The sequence below is a fragment of the Canis lupus genome, chromosome 21, assembly GCF_048164855.1.
Source record: "Canis lupus baileyi chromosome 21, mCanLup2.hap1, whole genome shotgun sequence".
NCBI lineage: Eukaryota > Metazoa > Chordata > Mammalia > Carnivora > Canidae > Canis > Canis lupus.
This window is the reverse complement of record NC_132858.1, coordinates 43,884,560-43,895,657: the sequence shown is the minus strand read 5'-3', so window position 1 is coordinate 43,895,657 and position 11,098 is coordinate 43,884,560. Positions and strand designations below refer to the sequence as shown.

General features: G+C 46.1%; 1 protein-coding gene across 1 annotated transcript in view; it reads left to right on the top strand.

Annotated features, from left to right (window-relative positions):
- Positions 1-11,098, top strand: part of LAMB4 (laminin subunit beta 4) — a 99,111-nt gene that overhangs the window by 42,535 nt on the left and 45,478 nt on the right. Inside the window, exons 16-18 of the mRNA XM_072791580.1 lie at positions 6,532-6,717; positions 8,175-8,290; positions 9,092-9,212. Of these exons, the coding sequence (XP_072647681.1) occupies positions 6,532-6,717; positions 8,175-8,290; positions 9,092-9,212 (423 nt within the window). The remainder of the gene's footprint in view (positions 1-6,531; positions 6,718-8,174; positions 8,291-9,091; positions 9,213-11,098) is intronic.

Genomic DNA, 11,098 nt, shown 5'->3' with positions numbered 1-11,098 from the left:
CCAATGCAGATTTATCTTCCTCTGACATTCCCTACCCCAACATCTGGACAGAGTTCATTATTTCCATCTCCAGGGCTATACAAATCAGTAATTTTCAGACTGCGGCTCCTGCCTGTTAGTGGGTTATGAAATCGGTTGGCCAGGCCAGCCTTTATGCAACAGAATACAAAACAAGGGCATATATTTTTTTTCATGAAAATTTCATTTCAGTGCTCTATAAATGTGCATGTGTGTGCTGTGTCACTGTCTCGGGTTGGGCTCCCCGGAAACAGACATTACAGCAGAGATTCGGGTGCCCGTGCTTTACTGGGGGAGTGCTCACCAGAAGTCTGTAGGGGGCAAGTGTGGGAGACGGGGTGGGGGGCCCCCAGGGGCCGTCATGGGTGTGGGCTGCCAGGGCAGATGCAGGCGACCTTCCCCGGTAAGCGGCTCCCCTCCAGGGGCAGTTCTCAAGAGAAGGGAGCAGCGTGAGACACCAGCTGGTGGCTGGAGACAGTGGCCCAGCAGAGGGGACCCAGCAGCACAGTGACAGCGTCAGCTGACGTCTGCTCCTTGCGTGCTCAAGACCCACAAGCAGGGCCCTCTGTTCAGAAATTAGGGAAAAAGGTCCTTGAAGGTAGTGGAATATATAGCTTCTTCCTTTTTTTTAATTTTTAAAAAGATTTTATTATTTATTTATTTGAGAGAGAGAGAGAGAGAGAAAGCGAGAGAGCATGAACAGGGAGGAGGGATGGAGGGAGAAGCAGATTCCCCACTGAGAAAGGAGCCCAACTCGGGGCTCCATCCCAGGACCCGAATGAAGACGCTTAACCGGCTGAGCCACCCAGGCGCCCTATAGCTTCTTACTTTCTTCCATAGTCTCTCTCTTGACTTGTTAGTGGGTTTTTATTTGCCAATTAGTGCCATTTGAAGAAAAGAAATATTAGTTATTAGCATGAATTGTACCACTCGTCTTTGTATCATGCAATGCCAATTTTCACTGCAAACATAAGAGCATTTGGCTCACGTGTAATCATGTGTAATGACTGAAATTACACCGTTTGTCTATGGAGTCTTCTATGCATGTGCATCTTGTTCTTCCCGAACAGTGGGAATGCTGCACAAAGCGACCTCAACCTGGTTTTCATTTCACTTCTTGGTATGCGTCCTGCCAACACTGCCTGCCCTCAGCGTACCAATGAGTAAGGGAGCGCTGCAAGAAAGGCAGCCAGAAGTCACCTTATCTTTTCTTCCTTCTAGTCATCCCTTGGTGCAAGCAGCTGGCCAATACAGGGAAGCAACATGAATAATGTCTTTCTTAGAACGCCTTTGCCTTCTTTCTGCTTTCAAAGCAAGTTCTGGTTGGAACGGGAAGCCTGGCTCCTTGGAGCTGTCAGCACCCTGCTTACTCAGTCACAAATGTAGCACATTTACCTTATTTGCACGCTTGGTCTCACTGAACGCATGCGCATAGTAGGTCCATTTGGATGCTATGCTCACTGGCATCGTGTGTGTGGTTTGTGAACATTGGGGGTGAGTGAACAGGCACGTGGCGAGCATATCTCTTCTGCTCACATGTGCGCTACATTGTCCCAAGAGACTTCACTTATAAAACAATTTCAAAGATAAAATCATCATTTCAAGATGGTGACAGCAGAGCATTAAGCCGAACTCTGGGCCCTTCTGAACACGAGACCCTCTGCAAGTACACAGAGTGCACGCGCATGAGGCTGACCCTGCCCATTTGCCTCTTACGTTAAGTTCATTCCATGCAAGCACAGGTTCTCCAGGATTCCAATCGGTCACAATTCCTGGGGAGTGTTACAAAAGGAGATCTGGGGACAAACTGCAGCCTCCAGCTGGTTTGGTCCCAAGGTTGAAACTGAAACTCACTATCTTCCTCCCTCCTTGCCACCCATTCTAGATTCCCCTCATCCTCACCTAGCACTTCTGCTGGAGAGGATGCCCTAGACCCTCATTCCTCCAGGGCCTGAGCCCCTGGTTTCCATGGTCTTCTCAAGCTACCTGTAAGGGAATGCCAAAGGTGTCTTAGTGGGCCACCTCCATGCCATGCGTATTCCTCATGTCCTGATTATACAGCATCAGCCCTTCCAGTTATGGTCATTTCTTCCCAGGCCTCCTGCTCTGTTGTCATGAGGAGCTCAGGTGCCCATGCAGCAGCCATGGCATTAAGGTTAGAGGAATTTTTCGTTCCTGCCCAAAAATCAAGGCATCTAGACCCACAGAGCCTAAAGTTGCAAGCACAAGAAGCCCAAATTCCCATGATCACCATCAGTGCCAGTGAGCTTGACTACCCCTACCTGATTTCCACACCCATGTTTTCTCCCTGTTGGGGACACAGCATCCCATAAAGGCCTTCACTCTAAGGAGTAAAAAAACCCCAGAACACTGTCCTATCTCACCAGGTGTCATTTCCAAGCTAGTGAGGCTGATGCATCTAAAAGGCCCCATTCCACCGCCATCTGAGGTTAGCATCCTCTGAATGGCTTGGTTTGTGTAGGAGCAGTGGATCTCAAAGTCACATGACCATTCTATACTTCTTTTGCTGTGAGGTGGGCCCAATGACCTGAGGAGGTGTTCTACTTTCCCTCACTGGTGAATCAGACACCCTGTGAGCCCTCCTTGACCAAGGCCATAGAGTGTCTGATTATCTCTAGGGGAGATCACATAATGTCACCTTGTACCATGGGACCCACTTCACTATCCTTTAATATAGGAAATCAGTGTGATATGTTGTGGAATGGCTGGATGGTTCAAACCCTTTTGGGCTATCCTGTTACAGAGAGTGGGAGAATGAACAGCTTTCAGGCAAGGCTGAAAATACTCTGCTGCCCACTCGAGGTCAATACAAATTGCTTCTGTTCCTTCTTCTGTATGGGGATGGAAAAGAACACATCTTGCATTCAATAGCCACGTGTCATGTATGAAGGTGGTGTTCATCTACTCTGGTAAAGATAAGCCATCAAGCACAATGGCTGCAAGTGGGACCAGAAACTGGTTAGGTTTGTACTAAGTTTGTAGTGAGGATATGATGGGAACTGCCACCAAGTCCTGAGAGTAGCACTTTGAGGATACTGCCGACTTGCAATATGGTTTTTCATTTACTACATTGGCTCGGTGGGGAGTAAGGGGAGGAGGCTGGACATCTCACAAGCTTTTACTTGGCATTTCCTAGTATAAGAGCTCTTATGTTACCTTACAGGTCAAAGACTCAATGTCCACTGCTAAGCAGGTCCATTCCAGTTACATATTCAGGAATTGGAGGAAATACTCAATGGGTGGTTCAGTAAATGCAGTGAACCTATTGTAAGAAGAACTTAGGCCAAGACCCCATACGTTACTTGACACTTCTATGCCCTTCTTCTAACAAGGGGACTGTGATGGCACTTTGGGTACCTGGTTTCCACTTGCCATGATGTTGAAGAGTCTTTCTTTGTGGGGATCTGGCCCCTTTTCCATCACTGGGTTCTGGATCCGAGAAGTGGCTCAGATCTAGGAACTTGACAAAGCATCATGCCTTTCCGTGTTGGCAGCTGACCTCAGCCTTTTGCTAATTCACTGGATCACTTTTGATTATATATATGAAGCAATACCTTTGTTGTCTGCTCACCTATCTCATTCCTAGGAATACCATGTTCTATTAATCATCTCCACAGAAGATTCCTATGGGTCAGGCCCCCTTGTCTCTTACTCCAATCTTGCTGTCCATTATAAGAATTAGACTCATCTTGCTTTTGAGAGTTAAGTGTTACCCGGTCTTTGATAGTCTGCGATCCTGTCCTCTGCAGGGATACTAAGGAGCTCAATTTTATAATGATGTAAGCTACCAGCCTACAGAGGATACCCCAAACTCAGCTTTTCAGTGATGCTAGAGCCCTTCTCCCCCTTCATTGCTTACTGTCCTGATATATAGTGTGTCTTCTAGGCCTTTAAGGAATATAATCAGTTGGTGTGTTTTCTGGTCTTGCATCTTAGGTCCATTCTAGTGTGCTTACTACCCTGAGCCTTGTATCCCTTCCTCTACAGCCTGCTATGGCTGTTCTGGAGCCTCTACTTCCTTTCCTCAGGGCCACAGCTTTTGCCAAGCTTCCAAGAGCTACTCCAGCAATATATTGGATCCATCTCCCAAGGCTCCAGGGCTCTTGCCAGGCTATTGAATCCTATATGACTCGTGACCCCAAATCAACAAACTCTCTTCATCCAGTTTCATATTCTGGCTCCTTGGTCTAGCAAGCTCAGGACCCATAGGCAACCATTCCCTCCCAGTTGTTACTGGTGTATGTTGGCCAGAAGCCTCCCAGGGATCCAGCACTTTCCTAGTCAGATTATGCTGAAACTTGATCCTAATTATCAGGCAAGTGGTCAAGAGGGGGTAATGTAGACAGATCCTGAGGAAGGCACACATTTTCCTCCAAGGCACCTGCATCATTTGAGGTTTCTGCATTGTCCTCAAATGCGGGAGAGGTGGAGTGAAGAGGCTTTATTTTCCAATAAGAGTGAGTGGATTACCTCTGTAGTCTGAAAATGCTCAGGAGAACCTCACTCTTCTTCCCTGTGAAAGGCCTGACTCTGGCATTGGTGACTTACCTAGGCTAAGAGTTCAGGCTTCTCTGAGCTTCTGCAAGTCTTACAACTATGTCCCATGTCTGATCTTCAGCTCTTCCCGCCATCTAGCTAAAGGAGAGGAGTCCTTAAATACCTCCAGGGAGGCCCTCTGATTCTTACACTCGGCTTTGGATTGGTGATAAATTGCCCTAAACCTGTCATCTTGTCTCATCAAGCATCAGTGATTCAACAACTGTCACCTGTATCCACAGTCCTTATAATTACTGCTCCCCCATATCTCCCAGTGCCAGATATATCACTCCAGTTGGCACCCACCCCCTTATCCTGTCCCAGTTCTCCACAGGTGACAGGTTTGGCAATTGCTCTGCTGCCACATTCCAGGGATCATCAATACCATGTTACACACTGAGGTCCTCACTGCTTGCTGAACCGAAAACCGTCCTCCCCCCTAATTGCATCTTGGAGTCTGCTTCTAGGTAAACAGTCTGGCACCAAAGGTCTCAGGTCAAGTGTCCTAGAAACAGAGCCCAAGACTGGGTTCAGGTGCATGTGATCTCTTCAGGAAGTCTTGTTCAGGAAAACTCTGTAATAGGATGATGGAAACAAGACAGGAGGAAAGAATAAGATGTAGTCTCAGGTAAAACAAACCTTGATCTATGAAGGAGTTTGGAAGCATAAACTGCAGACCAAGTTGTCCTGTCGCTGAGAAGGCAAAGTTAGCTTTCCCTACCCTTGTACTGAGAAGCCATTGGCTGCAGCTACCCCCGGGGGGGCAGGAGTGGAGGTGGGATTGGGGAGGAGGTATGGGGTGGGGCAATTCTCCAGAGAGAGAGGCAACTGTGAGCTCTTAGAAGCCACACACACAGCAAGTCGGGGGTGGGTGCACCAACTAGGTAGAGGGGATGGGGGGGGGCACCTGCTGTGTCTACTGCCATCCTGAGGGTATATAGGCACGTTTGCATGTATCTGTGGAAACCTAATCTGGTTGCTATAGTTTCTTATTGACATTTCGGTCCCTGATGCGAGACTCCAAACTCGTAGCAAGGACTCTATCCTATTCATCTTCGCGTCCCTGATGCAGGGACTGGCATTGAACTGTTACTGAATAAACAATTATCAAACGAAGAGCAATTTGGGCTAGATCACCAAGCAACTTGAACTCCATCCAGGCTAAGTAATCTGGGCGTGATTCTGTTGGCAGTTGGAAAGAGTGTGAAACACTTACTGGCAGTGGTGGACAATGTGCATGGACCAGGGAGAGGATGGAGAGAGAGGCCAAGGCGCTGTTGCGGTGATACAGGCAAGAAGCCACAAGAGGCAGAGTTGGGGGGAGGCTGCGAGCTCCGGGAGGCAGATGCAAAAGTCATTAAAGTATTATCTGCAGGATCCAGACGGCCCCCGGCTGAGAGCCAGCATAGAGACCATCAGGGATGCCAATCAATCAAGTGTGTAACAAATTTTTTACTTCCACGTCTCCAAACAGATAGAAGAGCGTTTCTCACATGTGTGTGGAAGAAATATCCCCACCAAAAAAATAAATCTGGGTGGGTTTTTCTCAGTGTCGTGCATAATTAGGCAAAGTCCGTGAAGTAAGCATGGGAATATTTTTCTTTCCCTCCATATTTTGGCCAGGATCCCACAGTCCTGTCCGAGAAAACCCAAGGTCACCAGTGTGGAATTTGTTCAATTCATTAGCACGTGGGGTACTTAAGTTTAAAGTGGTTTCCGGTGACATGGCTTTCAAATCAATCATTCCACACAGTCACATATGTCCCAAAGCTGCAGATTCAGCATATTATTTCTCAGCTGCATTCTGGACCCTATGCTGGTTGAAATAATTTATCTGTGACTCAGATGGATCCTATACACATCAGGAAATGCATACTTTTTTTTTCTCTCTCTCTCTCTGAGCTCTTCCAGGACTCGACTGTAGGCAAAGCTGTGTGCATTCCTCTCTAATTATAGGGCTCAGTGACTTCTGGCCAGGCGCCTGTCGTTCACGTTGTTTTCCGAGAACCAGTGCCTGGGACCCCTGCTGCGTGGACTGGACCTGGATTTGCCAGGGTTCTCTCTGGGGCTGGCTTGAGATTTGCTGTCGCCAACATCTCCTTTCCCATGGACTTCACCGTTGTCCTTCGCTATGAAACTCAGGTATCCAACGACTTCTTCAGGGGTAAAAAGCCACCTGGAGAACATTCTTGAACTATGAGCTTCCTCTCCAGTCTTGCTAGATAGGGTCATCAGAAAGTGATTTGCAAAAAAAAAAAAAAAAAAAAATAGCACATCTGGAGAGCATTATAAATCAAAGAGTTTCCTAACAATATTAAAACAACACAGTAAGCCAGAGGCAGACATGCTTTATTCCATGGAGAGAAGCTCAAGTTGAAGTTCTATATCTAAGGCACAAGGTCTGAGGAAGTGGTGATGGAATGTTTGTAGAAGAATGATAAAAAAAAAAAAAATCTAACTGAACACAAATTCTGCCCTCCTGGGACTTTTTTCTAAAAATTTAATAAGCGGACCTGTGCACAGAGATGCAGATTCATGCAGAAGAGGTGTTGATTTTGCACTTGGAATTTACCCTGGAACGAAAAAAAACTATAAGCAGGCTGCTCCTCTTGCCTCCTCCCCCTGCCTTTGGAGAAATATCTAAGGCAGAGTAGAAACCAAATCAGAAAAACACTTGATCTAGAGCAGTGGTTCCTAATGTTTTCTTTGCATAAGTTTTTCTCTGATAATCTGAAACCCCACAGACCATTTCCCCGGAAGAATATTTTATCAGGCTGGGGGAGGTCTCAGAGCCCCCAGACTTCCTCCAGCGACCACATTCTGGAAGCACGCATGGTGCATTGTACGACTAGAGCGTCTGACCCACTTTGAAACTCTTATATGACATAATTCTCTACTTCTCACTTATAAATGAAAGCCAAGGGACTTCAATGAACTTGGACCTGATGAGTATATGGGTCATTAAAAATATAATATAAATATATATATATAATATATATATCTTTTATTTTTTCCAGAGAGAGGACACATCTGTGACATCTTTAAAAAAAAAAAAAAAAAGCATTTCCAAATTGCATAGCTTTCAGAGTAGAGCTAATTAGCATATGCTATAAATATATCTATGCGTATCTAGACACCTACAAATAGATTTAGTAATATGATAATCAAATATTATATAACAAAATCTACATCATGATATATTTATATAATAATATTTATGCAAAATAACATGGGGGGGAAGTAAATATCCTTTCGTGAAGGATTCTAAATTTTCATTTTTGTTCTATGATCCAGGGATAGGATGAGTTAATTGACTCTTTGGGAGACAGAGGTTAAAGACGAGGCCTGTCAGGAGCACCAGGGCTTTTCCAGCGCATTAACTATTGCTACAGCCAGAGACAATGTTCCATCTGCCTGGGTCTCAATTCAGACCCCAGTGACTTAGAGCTGAGAGTGAGCCTCTCAGACTTCTCTCAGCTCCAAAATCCTCTTTTCCCAGAGGCCTGTGGGTTGCAAATTTGAGTCCAAGTGTGTCCATGAGTCATGCGTTGTGTGTCCACTCTCACCAAGGATATGCTTTTTATGTCATGCCTGTCTAGCCCGCAGCCGACTGGGCCGTCCAGGTCCTGGTTAACCCCCTTGGAGGGAGCAAGCACTGTACACACGAGACTCCATGGCCACGGCCACCACCTTTCCCTCTACCGGCGGCTTCCAGGTATGCTTGGGACCTGTTCTCAAACATAGAAGACTTCTTTGAATTTTCTTCATCTACCTATGTAGATGTGTCAAAGAACCAAGCAGGAAGAGAGGTGTATTAAAGGACATTGTGACACTTATTGTTTGCTGTGTGCTACACTAAGCTGCACATTTAAGATCATATTTTAGCTTGCTAACAACTCACCGAGGTAGACTTCCTCTTCAACAGGCAAGGAGGGGTTGAGAATGAGAATGCTTGGAGACCTGCCCCCCAGTCTCATAGCTAATGTACTGCAGAACCAGGATTCTAGCCTCGATCTCCTGATTCTCAGTCTCGAAAGTTCCTTTCCCATTCCCCAGATGGCCTTGAGAGGTGACACAGTGAAATGCTACAAGAGTAAGAGTAAGCTGGCATGATCGCAACATCTGGGAGTCTATAAGGTAAAACTACTAATTTTGAGGCCACTAATTTTGCATCAGAGACTTGTGGCAAAATAAATCAGAGCCCCTGTTGAGATGAGTATGACAGACAGGATGAAGGACATGCGTTCCATCCTTTTCCCAGAGCAGTCGTGACAGCTCATGACTATTAGTTCCTAAGGCTTTGCTATTTGGCACAGACCTGTGCAAGAGCCACAGAGAGGATCCGACAGTGAATTTGCTGTCCGACCAACCCACCCGAGCTGGTATAGACCTGGCCTCTGCCCCACAGTTGAACCCACTTCAGCGCAGGTAGAGAGCACCAGCAAATGCTCTGGCTGCTTAGGTTACATAATCGTACATTTGTCACTGAATTTTTGCTTTATTTCTCTTAATACAGAATCGTGCTGCTTCCCACACCCATCTGTTTAGAACCAGATGTACAATATTCCATAGACGCCTATTTTTCCCAGCCTTTGGAAGGAGGGTCCCACGCTCATTCACACATCTTGGTGGATTCAGTAAGTATCACGCAGCACCGGGGGTGCTTCCGTCTAAACTGAGCCCCATTATCGTTCTACTTTTAGACTCCATGGTGAAATGTTTCTTTAGAAGTATAAATGAGTTTTTTCATGATAAAAAAAAAATCACTTATTCTCTATCAACGTCACCTAATACCGATCACAGACCTTACAGAACAGCCTGTGCCAACAACGGTTGGAAGTGATTTACATACTATTTAGTCTTCACGACAAGCCTATGAGGTAGGCCCTGTCGTTGTGCCCATTTTATAGATGACAGAACTGAGACCCAGGCTCACAGAGCCAATGAGCAAGGAGTCAGCGGTCAGAGACAGACTCCCTGATGGCCGAGCCCCCGCTCGGAGCCACCACAGCGTCCTGGCACCCAGAAAGTTCAGGAAGAAATTCTATCACTGAAAGTGTCATCGTCTTGTAAGTTCCACTTTTTATATACTGTGTCTTTATATCACTGTGATCCGAACGCTTATACAAGTACGTAGACAGGTATTTTTCAGTTCCCTTATATCATAAGTGTTTTCTTATGGTGCTTACGTAATCTTCCTATCATTTTTAGGAATGATGGGTAATATTTCCTCAAATGACTTCTCCCGACATCTTTCCGCCATAGATTTGGGCCATAGAGTTGGCTTCCAGTTGATTTTATAATAATAATAATATAAATATAACATAAATATAAATTATTATATAACAATAATAGTTATGAAACTCAAATTTAGGAGAGCTAAGACACTCCCCATCTTACATCCATACCCTGAATATTTATAATTTTGTAAATTTCAAAGATTATGACTTGATGCTCTATTTCACGCATCCATGCAAATTATCCATGCATCGCACATTCACCGAGCAGACATGGGCTGATAGTGTGCTGGTTCCTGGGGTATAAGGCCCCTGCCCTCCAAGAAATCTCAGCCTGATACAGAAGACAGGCGTGTACTAAAATCACTGCAGTGATATTTGATAGACACATAATATAAACGGGTAACTTGAAATTCACTGAAAAATATTTCCATTGGTTGGTTCTCAAGCGATCGTTCTGTTACATGTAGCTACCAAAACAGTAAAGCCTGGATGAAAATTGGGAGAAGAGCCTGTTCTTGGCAAACTGTCAGAGCTTCCAAGGAGAGGCTAGATCCCTCTCTCAGGTCAGATTTCCCAGAAGCCCAAGCTGAGACAGGGACTCGGGTACCCCTGCTTTGTTGAGGGTGTGCTGGTGGGGGAAGAGGCGCGAGGGACAGGGGTGGGAACCGAGCAAGGATGTGATCCCCACTTCAGTGTAGCCAACTCCACTGGGAGCTTGGGAGCATTACTGCCACAGAGCTGGTTCCTCCCGGAGGCAGTGGTGGGCCTGCGTGCGCCCGGTCATCCACCCCGCCCACCCTCAGTGAGCATGTCGACTTCTAGACCAGTCGGCTGAGTCCAAGTTTCTGGAGAAAGAGGCAGCTGTGTGCCTTCAGCAGCCAATGGCACAGCAGCTGGCGAACGGGAAGATCTGGGCAGGGCACCTACAAAGTCCCTGCGAGACCCCGACCCCAGATGTCCAGGAGGAGAAAGTCAATGCACGTTTCTGATTACAGACTGATGCACTTATTTCCATCCCACCAATTTTGCTGCTCTGGCAAGATGCTTGACTGCCTGGGCCCTGGCCCTTCCAAGTTCATTCTTCTCTGCAGCCTGATGAACATTTATATCTAAGACTAGGATGTATTACCAAGAAGCCCAAACGAAAGCTTTGTTCAACCCTGGATGCTCCTTCTGCAGAAATAGCTTTTATTTGGCAAATATGGAGAAACAGTTACAAATTTTCCTTCAGTCACCCTGATCCCATGATCTATGCTTCCCTGAAAATGTGTTTGGAGTTGAAA